The 20,970-nt window shown below is 46.9% G+C and overlaps 1 protein-coding gene across 2 annotated transcripts in view; it reads right to left on the bottom strand.

Annotated features, from left to right (window-relative positions):
• The window catches only part of ADAT1 (adenosine deaminase tRNA specific 1), a 250,049-nt gene that overhangs the window by 192,120 nt on the left and 36,959 nt on the right, over nucleotides 1–20,970 (bottom strand). For both annotated transcript variants that reach the window (XM_069217496.1, XM_069217497.1), the window contains one exon: nucleotides 13,372–13,538. In XM_069217496.1, the coding sequence (XP_069073597.1) occupies nucleotides 13,372–13,534 (163 nt within the window). In that variant the 5' untranslated portion in view covers nucleotides 13,535–13,538. The remainder of the gene's footprint in view (nucleotides 1–13,371; nucleotides 13,539–20,970) is intronic.

Raw genomic sequence — 20,970 nt, 5'->3', positions numbered from 1 at the left:
TCGCTTTTGTGTCTCTGGAGTGTCCTTCTTCTTCAGGTCAGCAGGTTCTGGGTTTCTGGTGCCAAGGGGTACCGCAATACTAAATTTAGGGGCATTTAGGAGAGTGTAGGGTAGTAGCCAACGGACTACTTACCCCTGGGGTCACTACAGCCCCTATTTGACCATTTACTGTGGGACGTGGCATAACCCTGTCCCAGAGTTCCTAGTTCTGCAATCACCAAGATGGCAGATTTCGAAGTATTGTGTCCATCTCAGGCAGCTTGCCATAGGTGTGTCTGACCTGAAGGGTGGTCACACCTTCCTGACTGCTAATTTTCCTGTCTGTCCAAGTGCTAAATGGGCCCTGGGGCAGGAGCATCGGCATCTCAGCTGGGAGAAGCGAGATTTGTATATCAAGGGCAGTAGGCTCCTTTGAAGCCCCCTGCTTTGGAATGCAGCTTTGCAGGTCATCATGTTGGGAAATTTGTGCTAACACCCCTGCCAGAGCAGGCTTTGTTCCGGACCACATGAAAGCAGAGGCTCCCACCCTTGAGGATCAGAAACCTGTCTGTTGGTTGCAGGCTGGCTAAAACTTGTCAGCCAGTAAACCTACCCATAGCTGGTAGGTTTTCAGGGTGCACCGCTATAGTGCCTTCTGAATACAGGTATTAACAAATCCATCAATGGAATCAGTGAGGATTTGTTAATATGAGATGTTTGATACCAAACATCCCCAATTTCAGTGAAGCCATCATGTAGCTGGGGAACTCGTACTGACCAGTGTATAGCACATGTACTTAAAATGGCTTCCCTGTTCACCTACTATGTTTAAGAATCGACAAGGACATAGCAGGGGCATATCTGCTCTTGCAGATATAGCCACACAAGTAATATAATGCACCCTGCCTCAGGGCTGAAAGGCATGTTGTAGGGCTGACATATATTGCACACAGTACTAATGGGTATGGCACACAGCTACTGTGCTATGTTGTGTTTTCATTTTTAGCTGCACCAAGACATGCAGCAGTAATGGCAGTCTGCTTGTGCTAGGTGAGGGGTCCCTGAGGGTGGCACAATACATGCTGAAGCCCTTGGGGACCTTCTTTGGTGTCCATGCCCTAGGAACCTCGGGTACCATTTACTAGGGACTTAAATGGGTGCCAAAGGTATTGCCAATTGGGGAACATTTGTATAGTTTTAGAAAAAGAGATCTGACAATGGGGACCTGTATAGCAAGAACCCAGTGCACATTCACTCAAAATTGCATCAAATACCAGGCACAAAGTGGGGGTAACCATGTCAACAAGCATTTACAATGCAACGGGTCTCGCGTTTGCTCATGTTAGAGCTGATCGCGTTGTAAACTCTTAACCCGACTTTTCACCTATCGGGCAAAAGTGCATTTATGTACATAACCTGAAAAAGTGAAATCAAGTATGTAAAGCGCTCGACTTCTGCCAAGCGAGATCGCGCTCCTAAATTAGAGAAAAAAAAGTCCACGAGCCCGATGGAAAACAGCGAGCCTCGCATGTTTTATGTACTTGGTCGCTGCGCTCGAGGAGGGCTAGCCACCGGAAAAGGCATGACATATGGGTGCCTTCGACTAATGAATGCAAGCAGATTTTATTAGGGAAGCCCACGAACCAATAAAAAACACTGAGGTGAAGTTGACAGGGCTCCGAGCCCTTTTCTAAATACAAAAGAGTCTCGCTGCGAGCGCATGCAACGCAGGCTCGACCATAAAAAAGGGATACTTTTCTACAACCGGGCAGAATTCTTCTCTACCAAGATCTCCACCACCTACAATAATTCAAACCTCAACCCCCCAATCCCTGCCGGCACTGACATCCTTAGCTGATTCTCTTCCACATCTGCAAGGTCTGACCACCTGCTCAGCACCTGCGAGCAGCTCAACACACAAAAACCACAGCCAATATAAACTCTGTCCACTCAGGAGCACCCACGGCCCCTATCCTCGCCTCTTTTCCAATTTTGGGAGCAAAATGATCAGCAAAGAGGTCACTGCCATTTTCAACACATCCATCACCATGGTCACCTTCCCCGAAGAATGGAAACATGCTAAAGTCAAACCCCCTTCTAAAAAAAAAAAAAAAATCAGCTGACCACAGTGAACTAAAAAACTACTGTCCCATCTCTCTGCTCCCCTTTCCTGCCAAAGTCCTCAAAAAGGCCATCAACTGACAAGTCACGGAACACCTGGAGAACAACAACCTTCTAGACACCTCCCAATCCAGATACCACATCAACCACAGCTCCAAAATCGTCTTAATCGCTGTCACCGACATCAGAACACTCTTCCACAGGGGAGAAATGGCAGCCCTGATTATCCTCAACCTCTCAGCAGCGTTCAACACCATATCTCACCACACCCTTATTAAGAGGCTTCACCACATTAGAATTCAAGGAGAAGCCCTCAGATGTATTGCCTCCTTCCTCATCAAAGAACCCAGCAAATCTGCATACCTCCTTCACCTTGGAACCAAAAAACATCGTCTGCGGCATACCTCAAGGCTCGACCCTCAGCCCTACACTGTCAAGATACATAACCCCCTTGGCCAACATCATCAGAACCCATGGACCAAATATCATACCCTACTCCAACGACACACAGCTCATCCTCTTGTTATCAGAAGACCCCTTAACCACAATGGACAACTTTTGCAGGTGCATGTCGTGTGTCGCGGACTGGAAGAAAGACAACTGCCTAGAGCTTGACACAGACAAAATACAAGTGCTGTTCTTCAGGAACAACATCTCCCCAGAGAACAACTCCTGGTGGTCTTCTGAGTTAGGACCCTCACCCACTCCAACAGACTATGCCAGCAACATTAGCATCATCATGGACAGCAAGCTCACCAAGTAAAGCCACATCAATGCATTCTCTTCTGCCTGCTTCCTCACTCTTTGCATGCTTTGTAAGCTCTTCAAGTGGCTCCCTATAAACACCAGACAAACCATCACTCAAGCCCTAGTCGCTAGCTGGATGGACTATGGCAACACACTCCATGTTGGAATCACCTTGAACCTCCTGAAGAGACTGCAGACCATACAGAATTCAGAGGCAAAACTCATCCTCGACCTCCCAAAGCAGACCCACATCACCCTCCACTTCAGGAAGCTCCACTGGCCCTACACAACCAGGAACCAGCATATATCAACCACCACCTGAACTTCCACCAACACTCCAAACACCTGAGCTCCACCTCCTTCTCCCTCACTCATAAGCCCCTCATCTGCAAAGCAACAGAGGAGGATGCTTCTTCTCCTACCTCACTGCGAAGTTCTGGAACAACCTCCCCCTTCACCTACAGACCTCATCCTCTCTGCTGAAATTCATGAAAGGACTTGAGAGCTGGTGGTTCAACTGAACCCTCACTTAGCAGCAAAGTTCTGAGGCCTGGATAACTACACGGGTGATTAGCCACGCTTTAGAAGTCCTGTTTTGATTTGATTTGACTATGGAAAAGAATGCTTTAGGTCAATGTTATCTCAGTTTTATTTAGATTTAGTTGTAGAAAATGTTTTAATATGAATCATAAAATCACACATTAACATGAGCAACCTGACACTGAGGTTGCATATACTGCAGTTTACTTTAGGCTAAACAGAATCTACATATTATACATTCCATCCTACATATTATACATTCATGAAAAGTGTGCTTTATAGATACGCAGAGGAGTTGTTAATGGCTGCATGCAACAATTTAAAAAAGCAACAGCAACAAGTTGGGCCAATAATACAACACTAGCCCAATAATAATGGAGACAGTTTCAACAGGGAGCAATACCAACGTCTGACTGTGATTTAATATAGATAACTTAAGCAAAACTACAGGCTAATCATGAACTAAGTGGTTGATGAACAGGGGCTGATCAACGATGTTACATACAGTTGCTAGATATAACAAAATCATGGTGGATTGTGCTGTCACCCTCCTGAATGCAAACATTGTTCAACAATACAAAGACAATAAACATTATACTTAAACAAGGCTGAAAATTGGCCTACAATGAGTAAGAAAGGTTAATAGACTTAGGGGGTCATTCCGACCGTGGCGGTCGGCGGTGAAGCTGCGGGAAGACCGCCAACAGGCTGGCGGTCTTTTTTTTTTTTTATTCTGACCATGTCGGTTACCGCCATGGCCAGCCGCCGCTTTACCGTTACGACCGCCACGGCGGTTACGACCGCCGGGCTGGAGACCTGGGTCTCCAGCCCGGCAGTCGTCACATACCGCCGGCGGTATTCCAACCCGCCTGACCCCGGCCTACCGCCATGGATTTCATGCGGTTTGGGACCGCCATGAAATCCATGGCGGTAGGCACTATCAGTGCCAGGGAATCCCTTCCCTGGCACTGATAGGGGTCTCCCCCACCCCCAACCCCCACCCCGACTCCCTCCCCTACCCCCCCCCACCACCCCTGCCACCCCCAAAAGGGTGCAGGACCCCCGTCCCCCACCCCGATCCCCAACATATACACACACATACACGCACGCATTCATACACGCATACATGCACATACACACACCCCCCGCATTCATACACGCATACATGCACATACACACCCCCCCCCGCATTCATACACGCATATATGCACATACACACACACCCCCGCATTCATACACGCACCCTCTCAACATACACACACGCACACTCCCATGCACGCACACAACACCCCCCACCCCCCTTCCCTAACGGACGATCACCTTACCTGTTCTTGGTGATCCTCCGGGAGGGAGATCGTGATTCGCTGGGCGGTGTTCTGTTGGCGTGGAGGTGGAGTTACCTCCACTTCCCCGCCTGCCGCCAGTATGGCTGTTGTCGGCGCTTCGTCCGGAAACGGGCGGAGCACAGCCAAAAGTCAGAATGGCCCGTGCGGAAGACCACCAGCACTGGCGGTCTTCCGTACGGCGGTCCCTCGGCGGTCTTGCTGAAAGACCGCCGAGGTCGGAATGACCCCCTTAGTACGGAACTGCAATTGACTTGTTGTTGCACACCTAATTGTTTTGCTATGTTAGGGAGCTGAAACACGCAAAAATTGGCATAGATCTTTTAACTCTAAAACATAAATATTGCCAGAGGTGCTTTGTCACTGTCTGCTTGAGACTAAATGGTCAATAATCCTTAAAAAATTAGTACTTGATTAGGCTACATAGAAAATTACCATAATGTCAGCTTACCATTTAATACATTTTACTGGCCATCAATTAAAAGGAGATCATATGGAGTGATGAATGAAACCGGAGATGCAAGCAAAATTCTCCAATATCTGACTGGGAAATCTAGCTGCAGATTCCTTACCTTTGAATTTCCCAGGCATCAGACAGAATCTGGAAAAATTTTGCATGAGCAGCATCCGTCTGCGCCGGTAGGTGACACAGATCAGTTCTGCGCTGCTTCGTGCATGAGGGAAGTGACGTTAGCGACACCTATATAGGTGCCACCTCTGCACACTGATATCAGTTGTTTTCTTTAGGTGCCAGTTTACACTGATCTGTAGAAGAGATACCCCTCTGTCGTTTTTTTCAACAACTTTTTTGAGAAATGTTCCTTCTGCCAGTGTCATAGAAGATAGGTTTTAAACTGTGTGGCGCCTGTCATAGCGCCATCTTGGTTACAGACCCACATCTCGTGTGTCTGTGGTGTCCCGAGCAACTCCTAGTTGTGCTCGGACTGCCGGGCCATTATACTGAAGGCTTTGAGGGAGCTGTCTCTGAAGCTGCTAGCAGCCTGGAAGGAGACGACTCCTCAGAGATCTCAGTCCCGAATGAGGAGAAGGTCACGGGACAGCTCCAGGAGCACCTAGTCTTCTTCGTTCCACTCCAAGTCTTCGGGACACTCGGAAAAGAGGCACAAGAAGTCAAAGATGTGCTCTGACTTCTCCTTGTCCGACGGTCGATGCGACGACAGAACATCAGATTTTCAGGTACAGTTCTTTGGAGCCTTTGCCAGGGCAGACTCCGCGCCTACCCGCTTTTCCAAGAGCTGGAGTGACCCCCACTCAAAAAACAAAACAAAAAAATGATGCCATGCACCACGTATTTGAGCGGGCCGACCCCTCCAGATCACTTTTGAGTCCCGTGGGATAGGAGGTGGGCCCATCAGGTTCCACGATGGCGACTCCGAACCAAGCTCCGATGGACCCCGTAGATCTGATCACAGATCAACACTGGCGTCGGTCATGCAACTGTGACTTTCCCTGATGCCAACTTCAATGCCCAAGCTCCCGGCGCCGCTGGCACCGCCAGCCTCATTTGGATCCTCAAATCTGGCACAGCCGGAACTGAGTCGACCGGCGGCAGACAGAATCCATGTGTCCTAGTTTGGCGCCTAAGCCTTATTCTGAAGGGCTAGGCCTCAGGGAAGAATGGGAGGGGTCACTGGACCCTTTAGAATACCAGTCAGAAGGCCAGGAAAGTTTTGCTGGTGTGAGGAACTAGTTGATGCCAACGGACTGGATACATCTCCAGATGCTGGTGTGCTTTCTCCCCCTATCGTGGCTACGGAGAAGTGAGCAACATATGCTATGGTGATGAAGAGGGCCACTGAGATCCTGGATCTCAGGATGCCCTTGTGGCAGTCAAGACCAAACATCTTGATGGAACTGCTACAACCGGGAGCTTCCTCTTCAGAGCCCTACTCCCTTTCAATGAAGCACTGACTGATGTCCTACTGGGAACCTGGTCCAAGCCCAGCAAAGGAGCTCCTGCAAATAGGACAATTGCCTGCCGCCACCGCCCCGCACCTTGAGACCCAAACGTCCTCACCCAACACCGCAGCCCTAAGACCTTGGTGGTTCAAGCCTCTACATCAGTGGTTTCCAACCTTTTGACTTCTGTGGACCCCCACCTTATCAATACTGGAACCCAGGGACCCACACTGAATTATAACTGGAATCGGGAGACCCCCCCCAATGAGTCATTAACGAAAGCTGGGAGCCTAATATGTTACAACTATTACATTTTCTAAGCAGTCAGGGACCCCCTGAGGAGGTTTCACTGACCTCAGGGGGTCCACGGACCATAGGTTGGGAACCATTGCTCTACATCCCATGGAGTGTTCCAAGCCACACCCCGGACAAGAAATCCAAGAGGCTGGATAGCTTGGGAAAGACAATATTTTCTACACCAGCATTCCGTTGCGGTAGGTGAACACAGCATGTTTTTTGGGCCACTGCTCTCACACTCTGCGAGACACTGGGGCCAAGTGCTGCCACAGGTCCCGGGTAGTCAAGTAAGGGACAGACTCAGTGAAATTCACCATCATGTATGGTTTGGACACAACCTACTTGCTGGGCAGAGCGGTTTCATCAACAGTGGCACTTAGACACCACGCCTTGCAGAGAACATCTTGCTTTTAGGGGATGTCCAGGCTTCCCTCATAGACATGCCCTTTGATGGCAACCATCTCTTAGGAGACAAGGCAGACTCAGCGCAGGAGCATTTAAAGGACTCGAGTGCTAGGGTCAAGTCCTTCGCCCTCGCAACTGCCCGAGTCATCCCCAGTCTGCCTATCACTTGATATAGAAGGGGTGTTCAACCACGTCAACCCTGTTCCAGCCACTGTCCCACACAAGCTTCCTAGCATATGCATGGGAGACAGCATGGTTCATACTGATGCCCTGGTTCAAGTAGCCAGAGGTCTGCCTTAACCACAAATCCCCTCGGCAGCCACAGGCCCTAAGCCCTCCTAATCGTGCCCTACAATATCACAGGCGTCCAGCTGATGGCAGAATCTGCTTCATCTCCACTACTGGCAGTCCATAATATCGGACAAGTGGGTCTTACAGATTTTTCGAAGGAGCTAGTACCTCCCCTTCGAAACCTCCCTTTCTCCTCTGCCTCAATCTCACAACTGGGTGACGGAAGATCATTTGTACTTGCTCCGCGAGGAAGTTATGGCTCTCTTTGCCAAGTGAGCTATATAGAGGGTTCTGATGTCTGAAGCAGGCAGTGGTTGCTAATCCTGCTACTTCCTGATTCCCCACTCCCCTTGAAAAAAAGTCTTCATCCTATTCTAGATCGGTGAACCATCAATCTCTTCCTCAAAAAGGAGAATTTCAAGATGTAGGAAAGTACCCTCTTTTTGGAATGGCTATCCACACTTTTTGCCTGCTGTCAGTATGATTTGACTGTTTTCACTGGGATCCTGTTAACCAGGACCCTAGTGGTTGTGCTCTCTCCCTTTAGATTTGGTTGCTTTTGCTTAGGAAGTTGCACACCCCACAAATGGCATACTGGTGCCCCCTTATAAGTCCCTAGTATGTGGCAACTAGCTACCCAGTGCATTGGGGCACCAGGGGTTCCCCATGGGCTGCAACATGTACTGTGCCGCCAATGGAGGCCCATGCAAAATGTGTCTGCAGGCCTGCCATTGCAGCCTGCATGAAAAAGTGTATTCACGCTTTCACTACAGGTCACTGCACCCCTAAGGTAGGCCCAGAGGGCAGGGTACAGGTACCTGTGTATAAGGGTGCCCCTGCATAAGCAGAGGTGCCCCTGCAAACTCCAGTTCCATTACACTGGACTTCGTAAGTGCGGGGAAAGCTATTTTACCTGTGTCACTACCTGTGTCCAGCTACATAATGTTAACTCCTAACCTGGGCATGTTTGGTATCAAACATGTCAGAATCAGACCCCAATACTGTTGCCAGTATTGGTGGTATGATTTCATGCACTCTGGGGGCTCCTTAAAGGACCTTAACCATTGCTTCTACCAGTCTTCTTTGTCATCCGAGCCTCCAATCCTGTCTGTTTCCCCAGACAAACTGGTGCTTCGCCCTAGTGCCTCCTTCCTTCCGAAAGTGGTAACACCATTCCATGCAGGCCAATCTGTCACCTTGTCCACTTTTTATGCTCCTCCACATTCCTCAAAAAGAAGAGAAGCAACTCCACTGTATGCACCCAAAAAGGGTGTTGCCGTTCTACCTTGACCGCACACAACAGTTCCAGGTGGACGACCAACTCTTTGTATGGTATGCTGGAGTGAAGAAAGGTGGGACAGTGCATAAATGAACCAGTCTCTGCTATTCAATGGTGAAGAAGTAGCCTCCAGAGGGCCTATCCGCTCATTCCAATACAGCTAAAGCTGCAACCACTGCATTAACATTTGGAGTCACGGGCCTCGACATCTCGCAGGAGGCAACGTGGGTTTCCCTGCACACGTTTACCAAACATTACGGCCTGGACAGTCAGGTATACAGGGAGGAGCAATTCGCCCGTTCAGTCCTACAGGACTTTCTAGTTTAGAATTTGTCTGCAGTCCACCACCAGTGACTGTATTGCTTGGGTATCCAATCAAAGGTAAGGAATATGCAGCTGGATGATCCATGACCCAGCAAGTCAACACAATCTCCTCCTCCTGCTTCAACACCCTCCGCATGCTCTGAAAGATCTACAAATGACTACCCACTGAAACCAGAAAAATAGTTACCCAAGCCCTCGTAAGCAGCAAACTGGAGTACGGCAATGCCCTCTATGCAGGAACCACGGCCAAACTCCAGAAAAGGCTGCAACGCATCCAGAACGCCTCCGCACGCCTCATCCTGGACATCCTCTGCCACTGCCACATCACAGACCACCTGAGAATCCTGCACTGGCTCCCAGTCAACAAGGGAATCACCTCCAAGCTCATCACACACGCTTACAAAGCAATGCAAAACACCGGACCAGAATACCTCAACAGACGTCTCTCCTTCTACACATCGCCCCGGCATCTCCGCCGACCTTGCAACCGTCCCACGCGTCCGCAGAACTACAACCAGTGGTAGATCATTCTCAAACCTCGCCGCCAAAACGTGGAGCACTCTTCCCACCCACCTGCGCCAGACCAAAGACCTCCTTACCTTCGGGAAACTTCTCAAGACCTGGCTGTTCGAGCAGTACCAGCACCTCCCCACTTATCTCCCCCTCCTCAGCGCCTTGAGACCCTCACGGGTGAGTAGTGCGCTTTACAAATTCCTGATTGATTGATGAACAAGTTACTTACTTTCACTAACTCATTATCTGGTAGAGACAATACATAGCTGCAGATTCCTTACTGACCCACCCATTCTCCCCGCTCTATGGACAAATTTCGAAGGTTAGATGAAAGGGATGATCCCTTTTAGGGCCTTAGTCTGGACATGCCAATGTCACTGCACTTCATGGCTACGTGTACCAGGGGTGGAAAGTCATGAAAAGTAACTGACATTAGCATGCCAAGGTGGTGCCTATATGGGTGCCGGGGATGTCACTTTTGGAGCGGATGACGACGCTCGGACCCGATCAACACCAGTACGCAGTTCACACAAAAATCATCCGGATCAAGTCTGAAGCCAGGGAAATTCAAATGGAAGGAATCTGAGGCTAGATATTGTAAGAAAGTGCCACTGTTGGCATGGTTACCCCCCATCTTTTGCCTAGTGTTGACACCAACTTTGATTGAAAGTGTGCTAGGACCCCGTTAACAAGCCCCCAGCACCAGTGTTCTTTTCCTAAAACTGTACATTTGTTTCCAATGGCACAGCCCTGGCACACAGTGAAGTCCTTGTAAAAGGTACCCATGGTACCAAGGGCTCTGTGGCCAGGGAACGTCTCTAAGGGCAGCAGCATGTGTTACACATCCATAGGGGACTCCTCACTCAGCACATGCACACTGCAGCTTGTGTGTGCTGGTGGGAAGAAACGACCAAGTCGACATTTCACCCCTCTCAGGGTGCCATGTCCACATATCACTGCCTGTGGCATAGATAAGTCACCCCTCTAGCAGGCATAGCTGCATGAGCAATATGCCCCTACAGTGCCTTAGTCCATTCTTAGACATTGTAAGTACAGTGTAGCCGTATTGAGTATATGGTCTGGGAGTTTGTCCTCATGAACTCTACAGCACCATAATGGCTTCACCGAATACTGGGAAGTCTGGTATCAAACTTCCCAGCACAATAAACCCACATTGATGCCAGTGTAGGATTTATTGAAAAATGCACACAGAGGGCATCTTACAGATGTTCCCTGTATGTTAGCCCAACTGCTAGTGTAGGACTGACCGGTCTGTGCCAGCCTGCCACTTTCAGACAAGTTTCTGACCACATGGGGTGAGTGCCTTTGTGCACTCTGTGGTCAGAAACAAAGCCTGTCCTGGGTGAAGGTGCTTCTCACCTCCCCCTGCAGGAACTTTAACACCTGGCGGTGAGCCTCAACGGCTCAAGCTTTGGGTTACAGAGCCCCAGGTCACTCCAGCTAGTAGATCTGACCGCCCTCAGACAAAGCCCCACTTTTGGCGGCAAGTCCGGCGGGAAAATTAGGGAAAGCAGGGAAGTGTGACAACCCCAGCATGGACCACCCCTAAGGTATCCAGAGCTGAGGTGACCCCCTTCCTGCAGAATCCTCTATCTTGGTTTGGAGGACAGGGACCAATAGGGATAGGAATGTGACCCGCTCCCCTAAGGGAGTGAGCACCAGGAGGGAGTAGCCACCCTCAGGGACAGTAGCCATTGGCTACTGCCCCCGGACCCCTAACACGCCCCTAAATATCGGATTTAAAGGCCTCCCTGAACCCAGCTCACCAGATTCCTGGAGTCCTACAAGAAGAAGAAGGACTGCTAAGCTGAAACCCCAGCCCTACCGGTCTGTCTCCTGCTTCAAAGAACCTACAAAAAGACCAGCGACGCGTCTAGCGGGCCCAGCGACCTCTGCCAACTCCAGAGGACTGCCCTGCACCCAAAAGGACCAAGCACTCGAGAGGACAGCGGCTCAGTGTGAAGAAACTTACGATTATGGACTCCCATCTCACTCCGGATGCTTGAGTCTTGACTCCTGTGCACCCAATGCCCACAGCCTGTGTCCAAGTGGTCCAGCCAGTAAGAGAGGGTCCCCAGGCGATTGCGAGCAACTGCCCACCCTGGGTTGACCCCTCCATGACAACACCTGCAGAGGGAATCCTGAGGACCCCCGACCGCGAGCTCCAGGTGAAAATATCCAATGCCTCAAGAACACACTGCACCTGCAGCCCCCTGTCCGACCAGTGGTGTGCCCGAGACACCCCTCTCCCCCAGGCCTCGCCTACAACCTCTGAGTGACCCCTGGGGTCTCCTCATAAACTAGCACTGGAAACCTGACATCCTGTTTGCACCCTGCACCCGGCCGCCCCTGTGCCGCTGAGGGTCTGTGTTTGGTGCCTACTTGTGGCCCCTCCGGTGCTCTTCTAAACCCCCCTGGTCTGCCCTCAGAGTTGTGGGTACTTACCTACTGGCTGACCGAATTCCGAGTACCCCCTGTCTCCATAGGAGCCGACATTAACTTTGCTCAACTTTGACCTCGGCACCCAGACAATCCTGTGTTACTGGGGGTGGGTGTTTGGGGTTAACTTGAACCCCAACGTGGACTTCCTAAAACCCAGAGACTGAAACTGTAAGCGTTATATTACCTGTAAATCGACCTAACATTTCTTCCCCCAGGAACTGTTTGAAAATTACACTGCGGCCATTTAAAAAAAAACTTTTTGCTAATAATTTCCAAAACTGTATTGCTTACCTATTTCAAACAAAGTACTGTTGATACCTGTGTGAAATACAAAACTTTTAAAAGTACTTACCTGCAACTTGAATCTTGTGGTCTACAAAAAAAACTAAGAAAATATATTTTTGAAATATAAAACCATTGGTCTGGAGTTATGCCATTGAGTGTGTGCTTCTTCTATTGTCTGTGGGTGTACAACATTGCACTTCCCTCTGATAAGCCTAACTGCTCAACCACACTACCACAAAGAGAGCGTTAGTATTATCTACTTTAGCTTCTGTTAAGCCTCTGAAGAACCCATGGACACAATGCACACTATATCTCACTTTAATACAGTATATACAGAGCCAGGTTCCTACAGATATTGTCTCTACCAGATAATGCGTTACGGAAGAAAAGTACAACAACTCAAAACATCCAAAATGAGAACTGACAGCATTTAAATATGCTATTTGAAAAATCCAATGTGCACCAATATCTAAATACATACATACTCTTTATTGCAGCTCAGAGCTCTCTAAATTACTCTATGATATGGCTAAATGACTGTGATGCATTAAAAATGTACCTATTTGATTGTTTCAGTATTTCATTCTTAGAAATGCAGGCTAAACATCCGTTTATTTTGGATCGATCACACACAGTACAAGCAAGATCTATGACAACTACCTCCACAGCCAATAATCACTTCTCTGGCAAACTGGACAGAGAGTAGGGAAAACTACTAAGACCCCTATTTGACTTGAAAATAGTTCATCCTACTGATACATTTAAACGTACACACATTGAAACGTATAAATAATAAACACTAAAAGTACCTACAGATACAGAGGTCCACTGTGACAAAAGAAGCTTGTAGACTAGAGTACTGACCTGGCTGGTGTGCAGTGCTGGGGTCACTGTTGGGCTGGGACACTACTTGCACTACAGCTGCCAGCAGAGTCCATTCTCTCTTGGGATCTGGCATACCCCTCTTGGGAAGCTTGGTGCTATAGTGCTTGTAACACAACTCAGCAATGTCATCGGCTGACCACATGTTCCTTCAAAATGGAAATCAGAAAGAGGTTTAGCTCACAAGGTTATGCAAAGCTCCAGAGAACTGCAATCAAATATAATGCTTCTTTACTGATGTCTGACAAAAGCTAGACCTTTAGGCAAATCACATATTCATTGAGAGCAGAAAGAAACACATTGGTTGCAGTAAGGAGAAAGCAATGTTGGAAGCATTAGCCTATATATATTTATCATATATAATGGGTGTATATTCTTTGGCGGCCACGTTTTATATTTTCTTTCTACAACTGTCACAGCCACGCTGGAAGGGACAAATGCAATTCTAGAAAACTGCATTTTCCCACCCGTTTGGAACACTGAATGTTTCTGGAAAAGGAGTTACACTTGTTGGGTGGATATCAGATGAATAACTGGTTGTGTTATATTGTTTCTGGGGGTTCATATATTACGCTTAGCAAAAATGTTTGTAAATTGGGTTTTGGATGAAAAGTTTATGATTCATAGCTGCCAAGTTTTCAGAGCCCTTATGTGCAGCATTACCATGGTCAAAGCCTGCTTAGGTGTGACATTTGATTGAATTAAGTGTGACACTTTATTGCTAGCAAAACCAAGCAGTGTAATCCATGAAGTGAGAAATATCAAAAAGCACAATATTTTTCTCAAACAGAAGTTCCGGAGGTTTCACTGAAAGAGCTGGCCAACCCCTGGATCACTAATGGATGTCCATTAGCACAGCGCTTGTGTTAAAACACAATTGTATGGTGGGCCAGGCAACAATTCATCATCACAGCAGGCATTTTACAAAGCTGTGCAACAGAGAACCAAAGTGGGCGAGGTCTAGCCTCAAGTGACTGGCATTATCATAAGGTGGGTTAACCTCTAAGACGTACTGTCTGCTTCACACTCTCGGCAGTCTGCCAAGCACTGCAGGACTGCCTTGATACACCCTAAAGGTCAAGTGCTGCAAGAGTGAGTTGCAGGCAGAAGAACTAATTAATGAGGGCAATTTAGAGAATAAGAATAGGGTTATGAACTGGGCAGTCTGTCTGTAGCAAGCAAAGTCTAGGGGATAAATATACACATATTTAAATAGATATGTGGAGATAGGGAGGCAAAAAAAGGAAAAAATATGGGTATATATTAGAGAGAAAGCAAGACAGGTGCGTTCTGCTAGTGGATAGGTTCATGCCCAAGTGTTGCAGTTCTCATGCGATCGACATTCCGCAGAATTATTAAAAGCATCCATTGATTTCCACTGAGAACACAGCACACACTGAGGATATCCCAAGTGGGCTCCACTAGGTGACCGCATTGTTTCCACTCAAATAGCTATTTCATGCCATATACCCCTCTATGCTGCCCGTGTGTCCGTCTTCTGTCTTTGGTCTCACTTATCATCATGGAGCAGGCGATGAGCTGCTACCACCTGGCCAGAACTATTTTGTTGCATCCATGACATTGATGTTATGTGACGTGAAAGAAACGTTTAACATCCAGGTAATCTATGGCATTTCTAACTTGGATATGGCAATTTAACTGCTCCATGAAATCTATTTTTGCCCATATCACAGGGCTACACGACATAAGGCCTCATTTTAAATATCATTGCCTTTGGGTTTCTGTAGTAGTAGTAAGAGGGCTAGGAAGAGCTCTCAGAATTGAGTGACAGTGTGGCGCCAGTGCAGAAATGAGGCAAGTGCTAACAATTTGCATTAGTCTAATCCCAGATGTGTGGCACTTTGCAAGGCTGATGATTTAAAAACAATGATGCATAGCAAGCAACGCCAACTATTATGCACATCACAGTTTTTCTAGGAAGCCATACATAGTACTTACTACTCTGGGAGTTTAGCATGCCGAGTCACGAAGCCTTTTCTGTGAGCAGTTCTGTTTTAATCAAAGCTGAGATGCTGCTTAAGTCCTGAATTTCAGGATCAAGAAAAATAGTTAAATGCGGAATAACACACTCTGAACTGGACCACTTAAGAGTTGAGTGGGTGTGAGCATTTATCTCAAATTGTGCGGATGGGTAAATATGCAGATTTTTATTGACAAACTTTATTAGGAGCAGCCTGAACGAGCCTGGAGTGTACGAATTACTTGGTAAATGTGTGCCACATGCTGCGCCTACGTTTAACAAGCAGTTTTCCTTTTTTAGGTCTAGCATAGCAGTGCACGAGCGCTGCTTTTCAAATGTGTTGTTATCTATTTGTGCTTCTAAAACGCCCATCACTATCACTCGTTCATGGCTTGTACGAGAACTAAGTTCGAGTGTGCATGTGTAGAGAACGGACCAGATTCTCTCTTGTATGGTACATTGGTTCCCCTGTCCGGAGTGCCCGACTGCATGTGTTTCTAATATTTTAGACCTGGCATCAAGCTAGCCTAGTGTGTACACAGACACCTAGGCCTGTTTTTGACAGTGAGAAAGAAGTCCAAGCCCTGTCCTGTGACTTGGAAGCTCACACAAAGCATGCCATCATAGTGAAGATAGGAATGCTGTTCTTGTTCTAGATGTAGTACATAAAGTAATACTAGTAGCATACCATGTTTTGAGGTTGATAATGTGATCAGATCTTTTTATTTGAGTCAGCGAGAGAATGGGCCACTGGCTGTCTTGTGCAAAAAGATTCACTGCTTATGAATATCCAAAACACTGCACTGACATTCTGTGTGGATCTTGGGTGAGTGCGCTTGCAGTACATGTGCAACAGTAGTTGCCTGCGAGTGAATGAGTTACAGTACTGAAGCTAATGAGATTCACTGTAGTTGTCCCTTGTTTGACACAAGATGGAGGATGAGGACAGTTTCTCCAAACAGTGGATGTACATTACCTGCATTCCTGTGGCTGGAGGGTGGGCAGCCAGACACTGAAGTGCAGAGGATGGAGACAGTACTACCTTTAGAGATTCCATGAAGACTTTATGAGAAAAAGGCTGCAGATTATTTCTTCCTGAGTACTGCTATTTGATGGGTGGCAGGGGTAAGGGTTGGGACAGCTGATTCTGTTTTTCAGTGTTAGGACGTTTCCTGGGTTAGGCCTAACCTTTTGTATATACCCATTTACTGCTTCAGAGAGGCTGATGACATTCAGATGCAGAAACCTCCCACATTAATTGTGCCCATGCTGCAAGAGCTCAAGGGAGCAACTTCAAACTGGTTCAAAAGTTTGAAACAGTGGATCAAGATATCCTGTCTAGACTGCAGCGGCCTTGGTGATCGCATCAGCCCAGTCAGGCCTGCAACTGCCTTGGTGACTGCATTGGTCTACACCTGTTCTGTTGTTCCTCATCAGCCCAACCGGGTCTACATCCACCTTACAAGCTGGGATCAGTCTACGGCTACCGAATTCACACCTGTACGGAGCATCATGTATGAAAAAGACATGTTCCACACTTTGACTATTCAGCAGTCTCTAAGTAATTGCCGCAATGGAGCAACATTCTGTCCATCATCTGTTCTTTTTGCTTTTGACACCCTAAGCGTATGTCCAGACATGGGTCCTGTGCTCGTTGTTCCACTGGATTCAAGCTAGCCTGGTTGATGAGGGGTGATAGCCCAAAACTGGTCCCAGGTTGCTTGTTTCCGGTCCAGGGAGGACCTGACTTGGCAGTTCGGGATGGACTGTTCCCAAGAGGAGCAGGACCAAGAATGATTTGCATATGGTTGGGTCCAAACTGGGGTGGCATGGTGAGAAAACAAATGATGGATTAAATTAAACACAGATCTGTGACTGGGGGTGAATGTTTGATTTGTTCAGCATTCCGTCTATCATCTGTTCTTTTTTGCTTTTGTCACCTAGATGGAGTCAAGCAGCATAGTTCATGCTAGAGACTGTGAAGGCTTAAGAGACAGCATTTCTAGGTGGCATGGCCACCGCTGCCAACATTGCGAAAGCAAGTTAATGTCTCTTTCGTCTGTAACCTGTTAACCTGGCATTTGCCCCCTGCATACAATCCCATTCTCATGGAGTACGACGCCAGCAGCAGCAGGGATGCAGCCACATAGCCTGGAGTCCTGAGATGAGCCCCGAAGACGCCACCCAGTCCAGAATCGGGTCACTATGTCCTACTTGCAGGGGTCTCTCTAAATTAGACAGGCCTGCATGCTTTACACTCGTTTTGTCCTTCCAAACAGGGCATCGCCCTAGGTGGGCTGTGACTGGCAATCACCAGCCACTCCGACTGATCTGGACTGTAGCTGGAGATGCTGCAGCCACTTGGGGAGTTCCAGCACCTGAGGACAGAATGCCCGGGCCACCTCTCCCATCCTAAAATGTACCACCATTTTGGATCGCCTGGTGGGCGTGGTGATTGGGGGAACTATTGGGGCTCTGCTGGGTGGGTCCTCTGCTATGAGGGACATTGCCCCTTTTGGAGATGTGCGGGCTGTCTCAGGATTTACTACCATTGGCATTGCTGGTGAACCCCTCCCACGTGGAGAGGTACTGGGCCCCCTTCCTTCTGCAATGGAATGGGACCAAGTTCTCTGCACCCAACAGTGACTTCATCCATTGTGGCATTCACTCATGCTGCAACCATACAGCGCCCCTATTTTTCAACAATCTATGGGGTTGCACATACAACCGGCCAAGTGACTATCCCCTTCACGTACTAATCAGAAGGGCAGTCCTAATCTCCTGGACTGAATGGATTTCTGCTGAGGAGAGCCCCCACAGCATTATACTATGGAAAATACCCCCATAGGTGACGCACTGGGTGGGTGATATAACAAGTCTCCTTTTGGGTAGGGACATACCCTCAACAGAGAAGCATGAGAGATAAAGTTGTTTCCCATTGATTTTAACCTTATGACTGCAGAATTTCCTAAAAAGTAATTTTTGGGTTGTGTTCGGTGCAATGTGTATTCCAGAAAATGTGACATTTTTTAACCCTGTGTGTGGTATATCTGGGACATTTGTTAATCATGTATATGGCTAAAACTGAGCACAAGAAAGAGGAGAATAATCATCACCTACTCTCCCAATTCTAATCACATAACAGGAAAAGATTTCTGAAACCTCACTTGTGTCCACCTTCTAGAGAGATCCCAATGTTTTTTTCAATATACTACTCTTACCCACTTATAGTGGCAAGCTTCATCATTAGGTGTGCTCCGACAATAAACACACGATAGTAAATGCAATGGTGGAGCGGAATCGTAAAACATATATACATAAGTATCATCAGTAGCTCGGACTGTCTAAAAAGGACACCTAACCCGACTGATTTATTTGGGGGTTCCCTCTGACAGGATTACAATCTTAGTAATGTTGATGGACTCGGGGCCCTTATCACCCTACATCAAACTGTCTAGTGTGGTTTGATAAGTCCTTTCCTGTGGGTTGTAAAACTCAGGATGGACAGGTCAGACCCTCTCATATCGTTAATGATTTATCTGTGAAACTGCTCCTTTATATTTTGTTTTTGAGGGTGCCTCCTTTATGTCCAGTAGTTATCCTTTAGTATAGCACTCTAAAAATTAGAGCATTTGTCAGTTAGCATTTAGCTGGCCAGTATTGACTGCCTTTCACATCAATCATTCTTTTCTAATTGTCCATAACAAGAAGAAAACAAATCAGCTCATCTCATTAAAGAGAGCTCGCGATGGAGTCTGAGAATGGAACCGTAGACAGTCAGGGTTTCTACATACAGAGCCTACAGCGGCTCATCCTTACATTTTCGCAATATGCACGCGATGTTGCTCGTACAAGCCACTTAATATCTCCCCCTTGAATATCTAGTTCAACCAGTTTAAAAGGCTGTTTCTTTGAGGAAGTCTGGGTGAAATTTACATTGACGATATTGCACCTTTTTAATGGCTTTTCATGCACGGAACAGGAAATTTTGACAGTTCTTAAGTCCAGTAACATGAAATTAAACTATACAACAATAAAACGATGGTGATCAATACAAAAGAAAAACTTAAATTCGGTCCTTAAACACTAGCTCTCCTAGAAAACACAAAGTAAGAAGATAAGGTAAGAGGGAAAAGAACGTAAATGCCAGAGAAACTAAACAGGACAAAAGAAAACCAACACCTTGGAGAAACACAGAACTTAAAAAGATAAAGCAACAAAATAGATGGTTGCAGCGGACGTGGCTCAAAACAAACAACATTCAAGACAAACTGCAGCTACACAAACTTAACAGACTATACAAATCATAAATCAAAAAAACTAAATAAAGCTACTACTCAGACAGAATACAAAATGCTAAATCTGAAACCAAATAATGTTTTAATTCTCAATGAATTTCAAAAACCTAAATGCATGGAAGGAAGTCATCCCACTACTCACAAACTGGCAACTCATTACACAACCAAGACAGACACATTGGACTCTCCTAATTGAAGCAGAAGAAAACCATCAGCGCCAACCCCTTTCCTAAAATCCCCTCTAAGAATAAACCAACTCAGTCTCTACAGTCCTTCAAACAAATATCACAAGGTGAATTTATGGATTGAGTCAAAGCAAGCAGGCCTTCCGGTTGCCCTTCTGACCCTTGTCCACCACACATCTTCAAGAATATTCTTTTATCTGCTTCTACTGCCACACCTGTAAGAAGAATCATCAACAACTCTCTAACTACAGTAACATTTTGTGAAGATCTGAAAAAGGCATACATATGCTTGTTATTAAAGAAAACAAACCTAGACCCGCAGGACCCCAACAACTACAGACCAATCACGAATGGACCTTTCCTGAGCAAACTGATAGAAAGAGCAGCATTCGCCCAAATGTCACAATTCATTGAAGACAATTCCATACTTTCATACTACCAAACCGGGTTCCACCCAGAAAGAGGCACTGAATCGGCACTCATAGCAATCTGGGATAATCTTAAAAACACAGTCGACTGCAATGGAGTTGCTGCACTACTTCTCATGGACCTCTTGGCTGCCTTTGATACAGTTCACCATGACACCCTAATTCAAAGACTCCATGAAGCTTGTATAGAAGGGACTGTTCTCGACTGGATTACATCCTACCTTCAAAACAGAACTAACATTATCTATTCTCTCCCCTTCTCATCCAAACCCTATCCCACAAAAGCAGAGGTCCCCCAAGGATCAATCATCTCACCTTTTGCTTTTCAACATCTACATGATATCATTACTAGGAATGATCAATGATTTTCAACTCACATGCTACAACTATGCAGATTACACACAAATACTACTTAAACTGGAATGTCCCAATGACATTGAAAACTCACAGATCTTCAGTTGCCTCAGAGCTGTTGATCAGTGGATGAATTAGACCCATCTCAAACGAAATGCCTCCAAAACGGATATTCTCATATGTGGTGACTGGAAAAAGTATGACCCACTGTGCACCTGGCCTGACGATCTCGGACCACCTCCTCAATTATCCAAGGAAGTTAAAAACCTCGGAATTACCATAGACTCCAAGTTAACTATGAATGCCTAAGTGGACAAATTAACACGAACAAGCTT

This window comes from Pleurodeles waltl, chromosome 12 (genome assembly GCF_031143425.1).
Source record: "Pleurodeles waltl isolate 20211129_DDA chromosome 12, aPleWal1.hap1.20221129, whole genome shotgun sequence".
Taxonomy (NCBI): Eukaryota; Metazoa; Chordata; class Amphibia; order Caudata; family Salamandridae; genus Pleurodeles; species Pleurodeles waltl.
The sequence above is the reverse complement of the archived record's forward strand: the minus strand, read 5'-3'. Positions and strand labels throughout refer to the sequence as shown.